Source organism: Mobula birostris, chromosome 29 (assembly GCF_030028105.1).
Source record: "Mobula birostris isolate sMobBir1 chromosome 29, sMobBir1.hap1, whole genome shotgun sequence".
NCBI lineage: Eukaryota > Metazoa > Chordata > Chondrichthyes > Myliobatiformes > Myliobatidae > Mobula > Mobula birostris.
In genome coordinates, this window is record NC_092398.1 from 31677505 (window position 1) to 31699253 (window position 21749).

At 47.1% G+C, this 21749-nt stretch overlaps 1 protein-coding gene across 1 annotated transcript in view; it reads right to left on the reverse strand.

The window, feature by feature from the left end:
- Positions 1–20244, reverse strand: part of LOC140190198 (SLIT-ROBO Rho GTPase-activating protein 3-like) — an 84267-nt gene extending 64023 nt beyond the window's left edge. The window contains 6 exon segments of the mRNA XM_072246731.1: positions 13584–13646; positions 14706–14830; positions 14833–14867; positions 16177–16372; positions 19139–19358; positions 19867–20244. Of these exon segments, the coding sequence (XP_072102832.1) occupies positions 13584–13646; positions 14706–14830; positions 14833–14867; positions 16177–16372; positions 19139–19199 (480 nt within the window). The 5' untranslated portion in view covers positions 19200–19358; positions 19867–20244.
- Between the last annotated feature and the right edge of the window lie 1505 nt (positions 20245–21749).

The following is a 21749-nucleotide window of genomic DNA, read 5'->3' on the forward strand; positions in this document are numbered from 1 at the left end:
AGTCTCAAATAGCCTCCATTTTTCTTTCATCCACATGCCTATCTATCTGCCTTTACCACTCTCCTGGCAGCATGTTCTATCCACTCACTACTCTGTGTAAAAAACTTAACCGACACCCACTCATACGTTCTTCCATCATCTTAAAATGATGCGCCCTCATATTAGTCACTTCCACCCTGGGAAAAAGTCTCTGATGTATGCCTCTTATCAGCTTGTTCAAAGTTCAAAGTTAAAAGCACATTTATGATTAAAGTATATATATTATATACAATCTTGAGATTTGTTTCCTTACAGGCAGCCACAAAACGAAGAAACCCAATAGGATCCATTTAAAAAAAGACCATCAAACACCAAATGTGCAAGGAAAAAAAAACAGATCATGCAAAGAACAAAACTAAACAAGTTCATGAGTCCACAGCTATGAAGCTATTGAAGACTGCAACCCATCCAGAAGCCAGTTAGTTACAGGCCACACTCTCATTAAACTAGAGTTTCAGGGGGATGGGATTCAGAATGCCAGAACAGTTAGTCGAGAGGTTGTGGAGGCAGATGTAGGTATGACCTCAAAGTTAGGAATCAAAAGGTTGAGCATGGTATGACTAGTGTCCTGAGCTGCCTAAATTTCAATGCAAGAAGTATTGCAGGAAAGACGGATAATAGTCCTGAAGATGAGGTAGCTGGTTGAGAGGCAATGTGTAATGAGGAGAGGCTGTTGATAGGGCAAAATTGAAGTCAATAGGATGTGCTACAACATAAAAGGCGGACAAAATCGAAAAGTGTGAATGCGCAAAGTATAGGGAATGAGGTAGATGAACTTGTAGCACAGTTACAGATTGGTACGTATGATGTTGTAGGCATTGAATCACTGAAAGATTATAGCTGGGAGCTTAATGTCCAAGGATACACATTGTATCAAAAGGATAGGCAGGAAGGCAGAAGGGGAGGCGTTGCTCTGTTGATAAAAAATGAAGACAAATCATTAGAAAGAGGTGACATAGGGTCAGAAGCTGTTGAATTATTGTGGATAGAGCTAAGGAATTACAAGGGTAAAAAGACCCTGATGGGAGTTGTATACAGACCCTCAAACAGTAGTAAGGATGTGGCTTACATATTACAACGGGAGATAGAAAATGAATGCCAAAAGGGCAATGTTACAATAGTCATGGGGGACTTCAATATGCAACAATCAGGTTGGTACTGGATTACAGGAGGCGGAATTTCGAGGGTGCCTACGGGATGGCTTTTTAGAACTGCTCGTGGTTGAGCTCACTAGAAGATCAGTTATTCTGGATTGGGTGTTGTGCAATGAACCAGAATTGATTAGAACCCTTAGGGACAAGTGAACATAATATGATCAAATTCACCCTGAAATTTGAGAAGGAAAGCTAAAGTCAGATGTATTAGTATTACAGTGGAGTAAAGGGAATTACAGAGGCTTGAGAGAGGAGTTGGCCAGAATTGATTGGAAAAGAACACAGGCAGGGATGACAGCAGAGGAGCAATGGCTGGAATTTCTGGAAGCAGTTTGGAAGGCACAGTATACACACATCCCAAAGAGGAAGATATATCCTGAAGGAAAGATGACATAACCAAGGCTAACAAGAGAAGTCAAAACCAACATAAAAGCCAAAGAGAGGGCTTATAATAGAGCAAAAATTAGTGGGAAGTTAGAGGATTGGGAAGCTTCCAAATACCAACAGAAGATAACTAAAAAAGTCATTAAGGTAAAAATAGAATATAGAAACATAGAAACATAGAAAATAGGTGCAGGAGTAGGCCATTCGGCCCTTCGAGCCTGCACCGCCATTAATTATGATCATGGCTGATCATCCAACTCAGAACCCCGCCCCAGCCTTCCCTCCATACTCCCTGATCCCTGCAGCCACAAGGGCCATATCTAACTCCCTCTTAAATATAGCCAATGAACTGGCCTCAACTGTTTCCTGTGGCAGAGAATTCCACAGATTCACCACTCTCTGTGTGAAGAAGTTTTTCCTAATCTCAGTCCTAAAAGTCTTCCCCTTTATCCTCAAACTGTGACCCCTTGTTCTGGAATATAAAAGAAAGCTACCCAATAATATTAAAGGGGATACCAAAAGTTTCTTCAGATATATAAAGTGTAAAAGTAAGATGAGCGTGGACATCGGACTGTTGGAAAATGATGCTGGAGAGGTAGTAATGGGGTACAATGAAATGGCAGATGAACTGAATAAGTATTTTGCACTAGTAGGTGGAAGTTCCAGGTGTCAGGGGTTTTGAAGCGTGTGAAGTTACCATAACTAGAGAGAAGTTTCTTGGGAAACAGAAAGGTCTGAAGGTAGGTAAGTCACCTGGACCAGATGGTATACATCTTAGTGTTCTGAAAGAGGTAGTAGCAATGATCTTTCAAGAATCACTAGATTCAGGAATGGTTCCGGAAGACTGGAAAATTGCAAGTGTCACTTCACGACATTTCAAGAAGGGAGGGAGGCAGAAGAAAGGAAACCATAGCCCAGGTAGTCTGACCTCAATGGTTGGGAAGACGTTGGAGTCAACTATTAGGGATGACGTCTCAGGGTACTTGGGGGCACATGATAAAATATGCCAAAAACAGCATTGTTTCCTCAAGGGAAAATTTTGCCTCACAAATCTGTTGGAATTCTTTGAAGAAACAACAAGCAGGATAAACAAAAAAGAATCGGTTGATGTTGTGTACTTCGATTTTCAGAAGGCCTTTGGCAAGGTGCCACAAATAAGACTGCTTAACAAGATACGAGCCCATGTTATTACAGGAAAGACTCTAGCATAGATAAAGCAGTGGCTGATTGGCAGGAGGCAAAGAGTGGGAATAAAGGGAGCCTTTTCTGGCTGTCTGCTGGTGCTCCAGAAGGGTCTGTGTTGGGACCAATTCTTTTTACATTATATGTCAATGATTTGGATGTTGGAACTGATGGCTTTAATGAAAAGTTTGCAGACAATATGAAGATAGGTGGAGAACAGGAAGCTTTGAGGAAGTAGAGAGGCTATAGGACTTAAACAGATTAGACCATGAGACAAAGGAGCAGAAGCAGGCCATTCGGCCCATCGAGTCTGCTCTGCCATTTTATCGTGAGCTGATCCATTCTCCCATTTAGTCCCACTCCCCCGTCTTCTCACCATAACCTTTGATGCTCTGACTACTCAGATACCTATCAATCTCTGCCTTAAATACACCCAATGACTTGGCCTCCACTGCCGCCCGTGGCAACAAATTCCATAGATTCACCACCCTCTGACTCAAAAAATTTCTTTGCATTTCTGTTCTGAATGGGTGCCCTTCAATCCTTAAGTCATGCCCTCTCGTACTAGACTCCCCCATCATAGGAAACAACTTTGCCACATCCACTCTGTCCATGCCTTTCAACATTCGAAAGGTTTCTATAAGGTCTCCCCTCATTCTTCTAAACTCCAAGGAATACAGTCCAAGAGCAGACAAACGTTCCTCATATGTTAACCCTCTCATTCCCGGAATCATTCTAGTGAATCTTCTCTGTACCCTCTCCAACGTCATCAAATCCTTTCTTAAATAAGGAGACCAAAACTGCCCACAGTACTCCAAGTGAGGTCTCACCAGCGCCTTATACAGCCTCAACATCACATCCCTGCTCCTATACTCTATTCCTCTAGAAGTGAATGCCAACATTGCATTTGCCTTCTTCACTACCGACTCAACCTGGAGGTTAACCTTAAGGGTATCCTGTACGAGGACTCCCAAATCCCGTTGCATCTCAGAACTTTGAATTCTTTCTCCATTTAAATAATAGTCTGCCCGTTTATTACTTCTGCCAAAGTGCATAACCATACACTTTCCAACATTGTAATTCATCTGCCACTTCTTTGCCCATTCTTCCAATCTATCCAAGTCTCTCTACAGGCTCTCCGTTTCCTCAGCACTACTGGCCCCTCCACCTACCTTCGTATCATCAGCAAACTTAGCTACAAAGCCATCTATTCCATAATCCAAATCGTCGATGTACAATGTAAAAAGAAGCGGCCCCAACACGGACCCCTGTGGAACACCACTGGTAACCGGCAGCCAACCAGAATAGGATCCCTTTATTCCCACTCTCTGTGTCCTGCCAATCAGCCAATACTCTATCCATGTATGTAACTTTCCCGTAATTCCATGGGCTCTTATCTTGTTAAGTAGCCTAATGTGTGGCACCTTGTCAAAGGCCTTCTGAAAATCCAAATACACAACATCTACTACATCTCCCTTGTCTAGCCTACTGGTAATTTCCTCAAAAAATTGTAATAGGTTTGTCAGGCAGGATTTTCCTTTAAGGAATCCATGCTGAGTTCTGCCTATCTTGTCATATGCCTCCAGGTACTCTGTAACCTCATCCTTGACAATCGACTCCAACAACTTCCCGACAACCGATGTCAAGCTAACAGGTCTATAATTTCCTTTTTGCTTCCTTTCCCCCTTCTTAAATAGTGGAGTAACATTTGCAATCTTCCAGTCCTCCGGAACCATGCCAGAATCTATTGACTTTTGAAAGATTATCGCTAATGCCTCCGCAATCTCCACAGCTACTTCCTTCAGAACACGCGGGTGCATTCCATCTGGTCTGGGAGATTTATCTACCTTTAGACTATTCAGCTTCCTGAGTACTTTCTCTGTCGTAATTGTGACTGCGCACACTTCTCTCCCTTGCCACCCTTGAGTGTCCGGTATACTGCTGATGTCTTCCTCAGTGAAAACTCATGCAAAATACTCGTTCAGTTCCTCTGCCATCTCCTTATCTCCCATTACAATTTCTCTAGCATCGTTTTCTATTGGTCCTATATCTACTCTCACCTGTCTTTTACTCTTTATATACTTGAAAAAGCTTTTAGTATCCTTTTTGATATTATTTGCTAGCTTCCTTTCATAGTTAATCTTTTCCTCTTAATGACCTTCTTAGTTTCCTTTTGTAAGGTTTTAAAAACTTCCCAATCCTCTGTCTTCCCACTAGTTTTTGCTTCCTTGAATGCCCTCTCCTTTGCTTTAACTTTGGCTTTGACTTCCCTTGTCAACCACGGTTGCATCCTTTTTCCATTCGAAAATTTCTTCTTTTTTGGAATGTACCTGTCTTGCACCTTCCTCACTTCTCACATAAACTCCAGCCACTGCTGCTCTGCCGTCCTTCCCGGCAGTGTCCCTTTCCAGTCAACTTTGGCCAGTTCCTCTCTCATGCCACTGTAATTTCCTTTACTCCACTGAAATACCGACACATCAGATTTCGGCTTCTCTTTTTCAAATTTCACAGTGACTTCAATCATGTTATGATCACTGCCTCCAAAGGGTTCTTTCACCTCAATCTCTCTAATCACCTCCGGTTCATTACACAATACCCAATCCAGTACAGCCGATCCCCTAGTGGGCTCAACAACAACCTGTTCTAAAAAGCCATCTCGCAGACATTCTACAAATTCTCTCTCTTGAGATCCAGTGCCGACCCGATTTTCCCAATCCACTTGCATGTTAGAATCCCCCACAATTATCATAACACTGCCCTTCTGACAAGCCTTTTCTATTTCCTGTTGTAATTTGTAGTCCACGTCCCTACAGCTGTTTGGAGGCCTATAAATAACTGCCATCAGGGTCCTTTTACCCCTGCAATTTCTTAGCTCAACCCATAAAGATTCTGCACCTTCCGATCCTATATCACCTCTTTCTAATAATTTAATATCATTTCTTACCAATAAAGCCACGCCTCCCCCTCTGCCTACCTTCCTATCCTTCCGGGTAGAAGGAGAAATTAGGAGAAATGGTAGATGGTGTTGGGAAGTGTATGGTCATGTACCTTGGTAGAAGAAATGGAAGGGTTGACTATTTTATAAATGGAGAGAAAATACAAAAAAATGAGGTGCAAAGGGATTTGAAGTCCTAGTTCAAGATTCCCTAAAGGTTAATTTGCAGGTTGAGTCTGTGGTGAGGAAGGCAAATACAATGTTTGCATTCATTTCAAGAGCACTAGAATATAAAAGCAAGGATGTAATGTTGAAACTTCATAAAGCACTGGTGAAGCCTCACTTGGAGTACTGTGAGCATGTTCAGGCCCCTTATCTTAAAAAGGATGTGCTGAAACTGGAGACGGTTCAAAGGAGTTTTATGAAAATGATTCCATGATTGAAGGCTTGTCATATGAAGAGCGTTTGATGGCTCTGGGCCTGTATTCACTAGAATTCAGAAGAATGAGGATTGACCTCACTGAAGCCCATCGAATGGTGAAAGGCCTTGATAGAGGAGACATGGAGAGGAAGAGGAGGAATTTCTTTAGCCAGAGTGGTGAATCAGTGGAATTCTTTGCCACAGGAAGCTGGAGGCCAAGTCTTTATGTATACTTAAGGCGGAGGTTGATAGATTGTTGATTGGTCAGGGCATGAAGGGATATGTGGAGAAGGCAGAAGATCGGGGCAGAGAGGAAAATTGGATCAGCCATGATGAAATAGTGGACCTGACTTCAATGGGCCAAGTGGCCTAATTCTGCTCCTATATCTTATGGTCTTAGCAGAGAGACAAGTAAATCTTGTGGAGCAGCGAACTGAACCAGTCTGTCCCTCGCAACCGGTCCTGACACCCTGGTCTTTCCAATTCGGCCTGGCACTTAAATCAATCAAATCTCAGGTCGTTTCTTGCTCTCGGACCCGGGAGCTGCCACTTTGTTACACTCTCAGGCTGGTGTCCCACCCCCTTGAATCGGCCCGAAACCAACACTTCCAATTCGGCCCAGTGCTTAAATTGATCAAACCTTGGGTCTTTCCTTGCACTTGGGGCCCAGGCCCTGCTGACTCAACTCTACTTCGCCTGTATCAAGTCAACTTTCATCCTTCTTTGTTCTGAGGAGAAATGCCCATCTCACTCAATCTACTGTCCAAACACATACTCTTTAATCCAGGCTGCATCCTGGTAAATTTCCTCTGCAGCCTCTCTAAAGCTTCCGCATCCTTCCTATAAGGCGACCAGAATTGAATACAATACTGTGGTCTAGCATAATACTGTGGTCTAACACACTACCGTGGCCTAAGATGATGGTGTGGTCTAACACAATATTGTGGTCTAACCAGGTTTTTAATAGAGCACATTTCTTTATGGCTCTTTAATTCAATCCACCAACCAATGAAAGCCTTCTTAACAATTCTATTAACTTGCATGGCAATGTTGTGGGATCTATGGACCTGGACCCCAAGATCCCTTTGTTCCTCCACACTGCTACGAATCCTGCCATGAACCCTGTACTCTACCTTCACGTTCCAAAGTAAATAACTTCATACTTTTCCAAACCGAACTCCATCTGCCATTTCTCAGACCCAGCTCCGCATCCTATCAATGTCCAACAACGTCTTGTTGTAAACTATGGCAACCTTCCACACTGTCTGTAACTCCACCGACCTTCATGTCATCGGCAAACTAATTATCCTGCTTTTCCAGTTAAAAATGAGTTACACTGATGGTGCTTGTGCTGCAACTTCACACAGAGAGTACAGCATGTGTGGAATGAGCTGCCAGAGAAAATGTTTGAGACAAGTACAGTAACAACAGTCTGGACTATCTGGTCCAAGGGCCGTGTCACGTTTGTGTGCAGCAAACCCACTCCTCACTGACTGACTGATACCACTCCTCCTATTATACATCTAGTTGCTTTCTGAAGACCTTCATTAATTATGCAATGTGACGATTATGGTCTTTCCATGACCATGATAGTTCTTGGCAAATATTTCTACAGAAGTGGTTTGCAGCTGCCTCCTTCTGGGCAGTGTCTTTACATCATCAATACTCTTCAGAGATTGTCTGCCTGGCATCAGTGGGCACAGAACCAGAGCTTGTGATATGCACAAGACCATTCACCATCTGCCCTGTGACTTCACGTGACCCTGATCAGTGGGGTAAGTGGTGCTACACCTTGCCCAAAGGCGACTTGCAGGCTAGCGGAGTGAAGGAGCGTCTTACACCTCCTTTGGCAGAGAAGTATCTCTACCCCACTACTCTACTAAAGACCTTAGGAAACTCTAATCTAATGCTCCTCCCATTCGAGTCATGCAGCGTGGAAACAGCCCCTTCTGTCTGACCAGTCCACACCAACCAGGATTCCCATCTGAACTAGTCACATTTGGCCCAAAAATCCTGTAAACATAGAACAGTACAGCATGGAACCTTTTGGTACACGAAGTTCTGCCAACCTATATAAACCTACTCCACTGCTCTTGCAGTGCACTGCTTACAAAGCTCGGAAGGGAGTTAAACACCTTCTCAAAAGATCACCCGAACTGGAAGCTTTCTTCCAGGTTTTTAAAGAGAAAACGTTCTGAAACTGCAGAAAGTAAAGTAAAACACGTATTAAATTCAATACAGAATCGCCGTACGCCTGAATATACTAATATGATTGATTATTCTCACAACCAGCATTAAACAAGGTAATACACACATACAAGGGTGTCAGGCTGGAGTTACGTCTCTACCAAAGGAGGTGTAAGGCATCCTTCCATCTACTAGCCTGCAGGTCACCCCTGTGCAAGGCGTAGCACCTGCTTAGCCCCCCCAGCCCCCGATCAGGGTCAAACGAAGGCATGGGAGCAGGTGGTGGATGTTTGTATGAGCAGCTGGTGCATATCACAAGTCCTGCTTATGCAACCACTGACGCCAGGCAAACAATCTCTGAGGCTTATTGATCATGGCTGGGGTCACCCATCTTGTAAGGACACTGCCCAAAAGAAGGCAATGGCTAACCACTTCTGTAGAAAAATTTGCCAAGAACAATCATGATGATGGAAAGACCATGTTTGGCTACATCATAACGACATGGCACACATTTAACAAGTGAACATACATTCAACATTGTATAGCCATGCTGTGAACTAGAGCGAACTTGTGGCACGATGATAGCTTAATAGCGATGAACAATAAATGTAATACTTCAAAGCCCATCTACTAAATATTCGCCAACATTAAGAAAGCTTAAGACTCACAGATATTGCTGTTTCAAGGGCAAGTAAAGAGTGGATGGAGATAGATCTCTTTCTATCATGTTGCTCCAAGTCAAAATCCAAATTAACCCGCACAGGAAATGATGTAAAAAACAGCTTACGAGCAGGAAGTGATGCTTGTACAAAACAAACTGCACACAAAAGGAACACTCCCCACCTGACATAAATAATGTCAAATTTAACTATTGGAACTAAAAGTTAAATGATCATTTCATTAAGTCGTTGGCAAAAGAATGGACAATCTCAGAGGACTAGTCTTGAAACAGTCTTTAACCATTCGCGCTTTGAAATGCCATCCTTGATGACATACTTGTTTGTGGTGATGTCTGATGAGGTACCTCTGAAATGAGTTGTGCCTTCTTAATATGCCCTTCCAACTCACTCAGAGTCAAGAAAGGAACAGAGTTCACTGAGGTAACTTTGGATTGGAAGAGGTTCTTGCTTTGTGATGCACTGCACTTCTTCTGCATGCACCTGTCTTGGCCGATTCAGTTGCTTTGCATTGAGAGGTTGCTTACAAACGTGCCAACCACTTCAGAGGCCATCCTTGGTTACTCCTATAATCTTCAGTTTCATATACTCTCTCAGGGTCTGAAATGATTTGGGCGCCCATTCTTCAGGACATTAGTCTTAAATATACTGACAGTGGGCTGCTGAGCACCACTGAGGCAGACTTCGCCGAGTATGACCCAAGCCAAGTCCAGTCGTTGGGCATAAGGTGCATTGTGTCTACTGTTCAGGTACCTTATGTGCATGGATGTTGTCTCTGCCAAGCAACAGCAGAGCCTTCAGCAAAAGAGTCAAGTGGGTGGGGGGGGGGGGTGTGAAGCTTGTCAGCTCTGTCCCTATGACACGAAGGACCAGAAGTAGCTTCAGGGGTTGGGATTTCACCCCAGTTGTTGGAGTATGATTGCAGTCAATGAGAGTTGACAAGGGTAAGTAGACCTCTGCTCCTATTAACTCTCCTTCTGGTAACTCCTGATGTTCCAGAATATGTCTTTAGAGTGTCTGGGGAAGTAGCTACATTAGAAGGATGCTCAGTTGCCTCACCACTGGTGCTTGCTGCACCGTGTGCCCATCTGCGTTCTGCAACATATTGTTACTCTCTGCAGATGCTCCGCCTCTCTCCAGACGAGTGTCTTGTTCACATTCAGACTAACTCTGCCCCAGGGCTTCTCTGGCCAGTCACAAGTAAATCTGCAGATGCTGGAAATCCAAGCAACACACACAAAATGCTGAAGGAACTCAGCAAGCCAGGCAGCATCTATGGAAAAGAATAAACAGTCGATGTTTTGGGCCAAGACCCTACATCAGGACTGAAGAAAAAGATAAAAGTCAGTGGAAGAAGTTGGGAGGAAGGAAGAAAGAAGTACAAGGTGACAGGTGAACCCATGAGAGGAGGAGGGGTGAAGTAAAGAGCTGGGAAGTTGATTGGTGAAAGAGATAAAGGACTGGAGAAGTGGGTATCTGATAGGAGAAGGTAGAGAAAGGGAAGGGGAGGAGCACCAGAGGGAGGTGATGGGTGGGTAAGGAGATAAAGTGAAAGAAGGAAATTGGAATGGCGGAATGGTGAAGGGGTGGGGGGGAGGGTCAATTACCGGAAGTTTGAGAAATCGATGTTCATGCATCAGGTAGGAGACTACCCAGGTGGATTATAAGGTGTTGTTTCTCCAACCTGACTGTGGCCTCATCGTGGTACCATTCAGGGCCCCTATCAGACCTTCCAGGTGAGGCGACACTTCACCTTTGAGTCTGTTGGAGTCATCTACTGGATCTGGTGCTCCCAGTGCGGCCTCCTGTATATTGATGAACATAAGAATTAGGAGCAGGAGTAGGCCCAACATAGATTGGGAGACTGCTTCGCTGAGCACCTACGCTCTGTCCGCCAGACAAAGCAGGATCTCCCAGTGACTACCCATTTCAATTCTACTTCAGCATTCCTAGTCTGACGTGTCAGTCCATGGTCTCTTCTACTGCTGCAATGAGGCCACACTCAGGTTGGAGGAACAACACCTTATATTCCGTTTGGGTAGCCTCCAAGCTGATGGAATAGAAACATAGAAAACAATACAGAACAATACAAGCCCTTCGGCCCACTAAGCTCTGCCGAACATGTCCCTACCTTAGAACTACCTAGGCTTTACCCATAGCCCTCTATTTTCCTAAGCTCCATGTACCTATCCAGGAGTCTCTTATAAGACCCTATCGTATCTGCCTCCACCGCTGCCACCGGCAGCCCATTCCACACACTCACCACTCTGAGTAAAAAACTTACCCCTGACATCTCTTCTGTACCTTCTTCCAAGCACCTTAAAACTATGCCCTTTCATGTTAGCCATTTCAGCTCTGGGGAAAGGCCTCTGACTATCCACACGATCAATGCCTCTCATTATCTTGTACACCTCTATCAAGTCACCTCTCATCCTCGGTTGCTCCAAGGAGAGAAGGCCAAGTTCACTCAACCTATTCTCATAAGGCATGTTCCCCAATCCAGGCAACATCCTTGTAAATCTCCTCTGCACCCTTTCTATGGTTTCCACGTCCTTCCTATAGTGAGGCGACCAGAAATGAACATCAATTTCTCAAACTTCCGGTAATTGCTCCCCTCCCCTTCACCATTCCCCCATTTCCAATTCTCTCTCTCACCTTATCTTCTTTCCTGCCCATCACCTCCCTCCGGTGCTAATCCCCCTTTCCTTTCTTCCATAGTCTTCTACACTCTCCCATCAGATGCTCCACCCTTTATCTCTTTCACCTATCAGCTTCCCAGATCTTCACCCCTCCCCTCTCCCGGTTTCACCTAACACCTTCCTCCCTCACCTTCTTGTTCCAACTTCTCATCTCCCCCCCCCCCCGAGTCCTGATGAGGAGTCACAGTCTGAAACATCAACTATTATTCTCTTCCATAGATACTGCCTGCCCTGCTGAGTTCCTACAGCATTTTGTGTGTGTTTCTCTGGCCAGACTCAGCATCTCACTTGAACTACTTACTGTCCGATGGTGATTTATCCCCCAGTGGTGAAGCCCTTGTCGCACTTATAAAGTGGTGCACACCATGTGTTTACAAGTTGGGTAATATTGAGCACTCCTCAATTTGCACATTAAATGAGGGTTCATGTTTCTTTGGGTTTGCATCTGAAGCAGAGGATGCAAGTTCAGGAGGAGGACTGGGTAAAAATTTGGTGTAAAGCACAACAGGAAGCTGGTTCCTATTTTTGTCTGCTGCTTTGATTCCATTCTCTGTTGAGCAACCATGTCATTTTAGAGGACTTGTACAAATGGCTGGCTCTTCAGTCACCACACCGTCTAAGTCAGCTGCTGCTTCGTACAGCTTTGCTTCTGCTACGGCAGCCTCAGCTTCGCACTCCTCCTTCAGCACACTCGATGTAGTTTCTACCCAAACTTTCTCCAAAGTCTGTGCGTGTTTTCTCCATGTTTACACGAGCGCTTTAGCATACACTGCTTTCATTCCTGCCGTTTCAGCTCTGGGGCTGGCTTACGCTTCAGCTATGTCAATCGTGGTTTTGTTTGAGCGTTGCAAAGACGTGATCGACTGCACCACATTCTGACCTGACTTGCAAGGTTTGGTGATTGACATTGCCAGGGTTGAAAGCTGATGGCATACAGCATTCAGGATCATCTTTGATGCTCAGTTCTCATCTGTGGCCCTAAGTAGCTGTTTGCATGTGACAGCAGAAACTCTCTGGTACAGGCGGGCTAAACCAGATGAGGGCAGTCTGCAGGCCTCTTACCCTGGTGAGATAGGATTACATGCCTGTCCTAGCATGCAAAGTCGTCTCCTGTAGACTGGGCAGATGAGATCGAACAGCCAGGAAGGTGGTGGAGAGTGAAGGGCATGACGAGGCACACAAGAAGTCATAGTCATCCACCACAACCAAGAAAGATTTCAGTTGTGAGACTTACTTGTACCACTGGACCCAGACTCCTGAGCTCAAGGGAGCAGAATTACCTCAGTGCAACTGGTTTTCTACTTTTAAACTCTCCCACACAGGCTTCATCGTGCAGTTCGAACTCATTGTCAGACATATTGGACAACCAATCAATCAAGAGTTGGTGGGCAGGTAGAGCCAAGGATTTGGGAATGGATCCATTGGCTATGAGAAGATGCATGGTGTTGGGAACACATTTTTAAAGAACAAACTGAAAGATAATCAAACAAGGAGGTCTGATTGGCACAGGTGTAGAGTCAGAGTTAAGCAGCACAGAAACAGGCTCTCCGGCCCAATTTTTCCCTGCTGACCAAGATTATCATCTAAGATTTGCCCACATTTTGGCTCATATCCCTCTATATCTTTCCAATCTATGTAACTGTCCAAGTGCCAAGTTGCTCCCAGCAAATCCTTGGACGGTGTTGGTCATTGATGCAAATGATGCATTTCACTGTGTGTTTTGGTGTACTGTGCTGAGAGGCAAGATGAGGGCTGGGGTGGGGGAGAAAGCATGGAAGAGGGAGAATGGGAAGGAGGAAACAGGGTAAGATGTGGAAGCGGAGAGGAGAGGAAAGGGGAGGGGGAGAGTGTGCGGGAGTGAGAAAGCGCCAACTGAATGTGGGTGGACAAAACCATAGTACTCACGGTCTGCAGCTCTGTGGTGACCTTCATCATTTCCTCTTGCATCTGCAGGCCGATCTCTTTACTCTGGGAGAACAACCGCATGGTGTCAGGAAAAGCGGTCACAACCCTATGCCTCCACTACACTTCATCCCTTGGGGGGCACAGGATTAGGGTGGGGGCGATGTGGATGGAGACGCCACTGGTCTGCGCACAGCAAGATCCCACAGTAAATGCCTTGATCGTCACCTGGATCCCTGGGGAATTATTGTAGGGGGCTGGGTATGGGGTCCCTGTCACAACAGGATTGGTGGAGGGGGAGGAAATTGGGTACATGTGACCTTCCAGGGCTAGGGGTAAACACCCAGGGCCAGGGTGTGGGGAGGGGTGTATGGGAAAGAATATTGGGAGGAAGTCAGTGAGGGGGACTGTGAGGGTCTGAGGGCAGGTGACAGGGCAGACAGATGATGAAGAGGGGGAGACGGTGAGGTGGCAGACAGACGGAGGAAAGGAATAGGCAGCGAAGAAAGGAACAAACAGAGGACAGGACAGGTAGTGAGGGGTTGAACAGACAGTGCAGAGGGAGCAACAGTGAGGAACAGAAGATAGAGAGGGATGGGAGACGGAAGATGGTGAGAGACGGGGGTGGTACAGGAGACAGAGGGGTCAGGAGACAGTGACGGAAGGAGGGACAGGAGACGAGGGGAACAGGAGACGGAGGGGGACAGGAGACAGAGGGGGACAGAAGACAGTTGGGGACAGGAGACGGGGGGGACAGGAGACAGAGGGGGACAGAAGACAGTTGGGGACAGGAGAGTGGGGGACGGGAGACAGACAGTGAGGAGATTCACACTGTGAGAGGGGGACATGGAGGAGGCAGACAGACAGATCGAAGACAGTAAGAAGGGGCAGACAATGAGGGGGTGAACGGATAGAAAGAATAAGATGCACTTCCTAGTTCAGTGGACCCAGTGCGGCTGGAAGCCCGAACCACTGACTCCCCTCCACCCCCCCACACCCCGCTCCACTCCCCAAAGGACAGGTTTCTGTCCTCGGCACCCTGTCTGACTGCAGACTCAGACCAGGACTCGGGGGTGGCAATAGGAAGGCCCCGGGACTCACCCCCCCCCCCCCCACCAACCTTACCTTGCGTGCAAGGCGGGTGACATCCTCGCCAAGGTGGGTCAGTTGCAGTGTGAGATGGTTGGTGAAGATGTCATGCAGGGCACCGTGCTTCTTGCTCTGCTCCCGTGTCTGGCCCAGGATCTGGTCCAGCAGTGAACTGGGGACAAGATGTTCTGCTCCTTCCTGCACAGGCAAAGCGGTGCGACAGTGAGCACAAAGCCATTACAGTACCAGCAATCACCGACCGACCTACTACACCACCAGGTTCAGGAACAGGGTAGCATGGTAGCACAGCAGTGGGCACGATGCTTCTCAGCGCCGGATTAATTCCCGCTGTCGTCTGTAAGATTCTTGTATGTGTGTAAGTGTGCCCATGCATGTGAGGGTCCTGTCTCCCAATGAGTGTAGTGTTTTCTTTGGAAAACAGGGAAATCGGGAATATCGTAGCCGAACTGTTAACCGCGAACAATTTCAATTAGTTTTCTCGTTTCACTGGAGCTCCTCGGCCTTTTGGCTAAAATCATGTGCAGCGTAGTACAGAAATGAGTGATTCAATAAATTGCTTGTGAAATTAAGATGCAAATTTTTCGCAGTCAGCATTCAATCCACTTAGCCTGAGAAATCAATTCAATTTAATTTGATAAAGTACTCACTAGGGATCATCCCACTTACTGGTGGCAAGACATAAAAATCTCAACACTAATTGGCTCCTTTTGGGCGGCATATCTCTTATTTTAGCTTTTAAGTGTCCTGTGTCCCAGGAGCGTATGATTCGACAGTGTATCACAGTTCACACTGTGTCTGACCCCGGGAGTGAGTGATGGGATGTTCTGGAGGAGTTTCGCTCTGTGTCTGACCCAGGAGTGTGTGATGGGACAATGTGGAGGGAGTTTTCACCCTGTGTCTAACCCCGGGTATGTGGGAAGGGATGGAGTGCAGGGTGCTTCACTTCGTGTCTTACCTCAGGAATGTGTGATGAAATGGTATAGAGGGAGCTTTATACTGTGTCTGACCCTAGAACTGAGTGATGGGATGTTCCTGCGGGAGCTTCACTCTGTGTCTGATCCCAGGAGTGTGTGATGGGACGGTGTGGAGGGAGCTTCACTCTGTGTCTGACCCTGGGAATGTGTGGTGGGACAGTGTGGAGGACAGTGTGGAGGGAGTTTCACTCTCTGTGTCTGACCCCGGGAGTGTGTGATGGGACGGTATGGAGGGAGCTTCACTCTGTGTCTGACCCCGGGAGTGTGTGATGGGACGGAGTGGAGGGAGCTTCACTCTGTGTCTGACCCCGGGAGTGTGTGATGGGACGGAGTGGAGGGAGCTTCACTCTGTATCTGACCCTGGGAGTGTGTGATGGGATGGTGTGGAGGGAGCTTCACTCTGTGTCTGACCCTGGGAGTGTATGATAGGACGTTGCGGTTGGAGCTTCACCCTGTGTCTGACACCAGGAGTGAGTGATGAGAGTCTGTAGGAACAACTTGAATGTCCTTACCAAAATCCCTGGGGGTCCTTGAAATTACGGATCTTCGAGGAGAATCGGTCTGCGAGCTTTTCCAGTCCCCTGGAATACTCAAGCTCGATCTCTGCCTTCCTGCGGAAGAACTCGGACATGTCCTGTAGGCACTGGCCTCGAAGCTCCACCTGTGTATCCAGACACTTCAACTGGTCCGCCAGCTGGCCGCGGATCTCTGCAGGAGGACCAGAGGGAACCATGCCACAATGACCGCTACTCAGAGGAAATGTCACCAAAGGAGCTTCTCGGGAGTCACCCAACGCACCGCTACCCTGGGCTTCAAGGGCAATTCCCATTGACGTGACTGACAACTCGGTGAATGAACTCAGGTTTGACGCCAAGGGGTTCAGGGATGGAATCTACACCTCAGAGCCCAGATGCTGAAGGCATGGGGTGACCGGGCTCAGAGGAGGAATCAGAGGTCAGCATGGGAGCAGAGCAGAGATCTTGCAATGATGTAGGAGCTGGAGGGAGTTACAGTGGTGGTGAGGGCTGGAGGGCTGGAGGGCTGGAGGACCAGAAGGGTTCACAGAGACAGGGAGGGATGTAGGACCGAAGGAGGGTCACAGAGATGGAGAGGGGTGTGGAGTATGGAGGAAGTCACAAAGGTTGGTTGGAATGTAATGGCCAGAGACAGTCATAGGCAGGGAGAGTGTTGGCATTGAAGGGGATCACAGAGATGGGGAGTGCTGTAAGGAAAAGCCCTACGGTGGAGAGCTTGGCCGCACAGCAGTTGAGGGGTTGGCCTGAAGCCCTGTGGTGGGGCAAAAGGTTCAGGCTATGGGAGAAGACCTGAGTATCTCAGGATCAAACATAAGCTTAAACCTCAGAGAGCAGGAGAGGGTACGTTTGTGTGGGAAAAGGCAGCAGTCCCTTCAGCCCATTACACCACTGAACCAGATCAAGGCTGATCGCCAAACTCCACTGCATTCCTGCCTTATCCCCATTTGCACGTCATTCCTTCCACATCCAGAAGGCTTCCTCAGATTGGAATGAACTCAATAAATAATGTTCTACAGCACTTCAAAACATCCTGCATCCTTTGGGTTTTGCCATTCAGGTGAAGTCCTGAGGTCCCACAGTGGAGGTGAAATGCTGAGGTCCCACAGTGGAGGTGAAGTCCTGAGGTCCCACAGTGGAGGTGAAATGCTGAGGTCCCATGGTGGAGAAGAAACCCTAAGGTCACACAGTGGATAAGGGTCCAGAGTTCACACGGTGGAGGCTGAGCTTTGAGGTTCCACAGTGGAGATTACGCCAAGCTCCCATGGTGTAGGGAAGTTTATAGTCATACACTTTGACAGAGGAATAAAGGCATAGACTCTTTTCTAAACAGGGAGAAAATTCAGCAATCAGAGGTACAAAGGGACTTGTGCAGGATTCCCTCAAGGTTAACTTGCAGTCTGAGTGGATGGTAAATGAATGTTAGCAAGGATGTAGCACTGAGGCTTTACAGGGCATTGGTCAGACTGTATTGATAACAGTTTTAGGTCCCTTATCTGAGAAAAGGTGTGCTGGCATTGGAAATGTCCCAGAGGAAGTTCATAAGGAAGATTCCTGGAATGAAAGGGTTAATATATGGTCCTGTACTTGCAGGAGTTTAGAAGAATGAGGGGGAACCTCATTAAAACCTATTGAATACTGAAAGGCCTAGATAGAGTGGGTGTGGAGTGGACGTTTCCTATAGCAGGAAAGTATAGGCCCAAAGAGCACGGCCTCAAAATAGACTCTGTCCATTTAGAATAGGGATGAGGAGGAATTTCATTAGCCAGAGGGTGGTAAATCTGTGGAATTCACAGATGGCTGTGGAGGCCAAGTCATTGGGTATATTTACAGCAGAGGTTGATAGGTTTTTGATTAGTAATGGTTATGGGAAGAAGGCAGCAGAATGGGGTTGAGAGGGATAATAAATCAGCCATGATGAAATGGCAGAGCAGACATGATGGACCGAATAGACTAATTCAGCTCCTATGTCTTACGATTTTGTGGTCGAGGTTGGGCCCTGAGGCCCCATGGTTGTGGAAGGGCCCTTAGTTCCCACAGTGGAACTTGGTGTCCTGATGTCACATCATGGAGGTTGATAACTGGTCTGAAAATCGGTGACAAATCTGGGTCGATCAGGAAGTGGTAAAGCAGTTGGTAAGAATGGTGCGGGGAGGTTGGGGGGGCTGACATGGGAACACAGAACCAAACACTTTCACATGCACCCAGTTACTGACATACTCACTAATACATACACACACTGACATATGCAGACACACACCTAGTATGCATAGACTCAATGACACACCGGGACACGTACGCAGAGAGTGACAAACATACATTCAGACAGACATGCTCCCCGACACATGCAGACACACAAAACACACACATCCACACAATCACTGATGTATGAACAGACACATTCACAGACACACACTCACATTCATACTTGGACTGTATGCCTACATAGGCACATGTGCACACACACACAAAAGACAGTCAAAGAAGCACACATTCTCTAACATTTGTACACGTGACTCTGATACAGAGCCAGAGACAGAACTCACTGTTGAACACATCAACACACTTACTGTCAACTGAAACAAACAGCAGCACGTACACACACTCACTGTCATACTCACATACACAAATGCACTCTCACTCACATTCACCTGAAACATACTCACTGACACACACTTTGACACACATATTTTCTCAGACACACACAGACACTTTTTTAAACACACATCCATTCTGCCAGATTCTCAGATGCACATAATTTCATTAGCAGTCACAAACATAAATGCACTGACATGATTAAACACATAAGCACATTCTGATTCACATTCGCAAACATAAACACACACTCACTCACTGACATATGCACTCTAACACACCCACACTCTCACTACCTAACATACACCTTCATACACAATGCCACACACTCTCACCCAGCACTAACCTTTCAGTTGCGTGTCGTAATCAGTGACCCCCTTCTCCTTCTTCCTCCCCTGCAGGGCCATACTGGCTCAGCCCTTGGGGTAAACCACAGCAGTGGCGGGACAGTCACAAGCTTTTGAGGCGCTCAACGTCCCTCAGATCCCCCTTCCCTGCTGCCTCAGGGTCCGACGGCGCTCGATGGCTCGATGTTCATCCTCGCCCACTCACCCAGTCTCTGCTCCCTGCCGGAAGAAGTTCAAACCTGTCTTAAAAAGGCCCTGGTTCCTGGAAGGGCCGATTATGAAATTACTAAAACACGGGGATTAGTTTTGGTGTGACGGGAGCAGGACTTCAGGACTCAGATCGTTATCAGACCTCCAATCTGTTGCTGGGGATGTTCCTGACCAGGCTAGCTGGGGAGGGGGGCATGCACGGCAGGGGAAGCAGGGAACACTTGCCAGGAGCTAGCAGCAGGCAGAATGGGCCATATATACTCTTCTTGTCCCTGCACAGATCCTTCAAGCTTTGTTGACAATTTAATTTCTGGTTTTTGGACGGTGATTTAGCTGATCAGCAAATGAGAATGAGAGAGAGAGAGAGATAGAAAGTGAGAGAAAGAACGAAAGAACATGAACGAAAGAGGAAGAGAAAGAGAGGAAGAAAGTAAACGAGACAGAACGAAAGAGAGGAAGAGGTTGAGGCAGGAACAAGAAAGAACGAGAGATAGAGAGGTATCAGACTAGATCTTACCTCTGGGGCAGTGTCTTCAAGGTTCGTAGTCTCCCCTGGAATAAAACTATCTCTGTGGGTTGGCTGAGATGGCAGTAGAGTGAGCCGATTCAAGAGGCTGTGTGATGGAGCAAGTGACTCTGATCTTTCGTACTGACGGGACGTTCTGGGGACAGCAGCTTCCTGGATGCCGTGATCCGGTCTCGATCCACGCACCACCCACCCTCCCCGTTCCTTCATACACTTTGGGCCTTCTCAAGTCAGGGGCAGCCCTGTGCTGTGGCGCAGTCTGGACTTGGAGGCTGCAGACAGCCGGTGAGATTAATGGCAGCTCTCCCTCTGAATCGTTTGCCCCTGCTGCATCAATACTGAGAAGCAGCCGAGTGATCAGAGGAGGAAACCGCAGAGAACTGTTACACCACAGTCAGTTCAGCACTGCCTCCTTCAGCACACAGTGCCAGCACCAATGAACACAATCCATACCTCACAGCTCAGCTCTTCATACAGGTTCACGAGCAATGCGTCTCAGTGTCAATTGATGTACACTCCAATTCTGTGCATGTGTGAGAGAGAGAGACAGACACACAGACCCTATACACCATACATGTTTGAGAGGGACAGAAGGACATCCTGTACAACCTGTCTGTGTGTATGAGTGAGAGAGAGAGAGAGAGAGAGACAGAATCGCCCTGTACACCGTGTGCATGTGTTAGAGAGAGACAGATGCCTGTACAGTGTGTGTGTGTATATGTGTGCGTGTGCGTGTGTGTGTGTGTGTGTGTGAGACAGAGAGAGAAAGACCCTGAACACCATGCATGTGTGAGTGAGAGAGACAGAGACAGAGACAGAAAAGCCCTGTGTGTGTGTGAGAGAGAGAGAGAGAAAGAAAAACGCCCTGTACACTGTGTGTGTGTATGAGAGAGAGAGAGGGAGAGAGACCCTGTGTGTGCATGTGAGAGACAGACATCCTGTATACCCTTTGTGTGTGACAGAGACCCTGTACATTGTGTGTGTGTGTGTGTGTGTGTGTGTGTGTGAGAGAGAGAGAGAGAGAGAGGGAGAGAGAGAGAGAGAGACAGAGCTAGAGAGAGAGGGAGATAGAGCGAGACCCTATATACTGTCTGTGAGAGAGAAACACCGTGTGTGTAATTGAGTGAGTGACAGAGAGTGAGAGCCGATACACCATGTGAGAGAGATACCCTGTACACCCTTGTGTGAGTTAGTGACCCTGTACTGTGTGTGTATGTGAGAGAGACTCAAGAAACAGACAGAGAGCTAGAGAGAGACTGTACACCGTGGGTGGGTGGGTGTGTGCGTGTGTGTGTAAGAGACAGAGAGAGACAGAGTGACACCCTGTACATCATGTGTGTGTGAGGGAGAGAGAGAGAGACAGAGCACCATGCTCCGGGGTAAGTTACTGTACACACACCCTGTGTGTGCTATGTCTCAGTATGGGCTCCTGCACATCTCTCCCCTCTCTCTGGCACCATGCTCCGGGGTAAGTTACTGTACACAGTGCCTCTCAGCGAGCCTCCACCTGAGCCGCTCTAACAGGAAGTAGCAGATTCTGCCTCAACTTCCACTTGTAATGTTCTGTCTCACTGCGGGAGGAGCTCTTAAAAGGGAAGCAGTGGTGGATGATGGGGGGTGGTGGGGGGGGGGTGATGGGTGTGGTAGATCCTGAACTTCCTGAAAACCAGGGGATTGTCCACACTGCACTGTTGCTCGGGCAGGGCGGGGGGGTGGTGTCGCAACTTAAACCTGTCACACACAAAGTAAATGGAGGAACTCAGCAGGTCGACATCAGTGCTACACCACACAAACAGGCCCTTCTGCCCATCTAGTCTGTGTTGAGCTGTAATTTTGCTAAGTTCCATTGACCCATACCTGGTCCATAGCCCTTC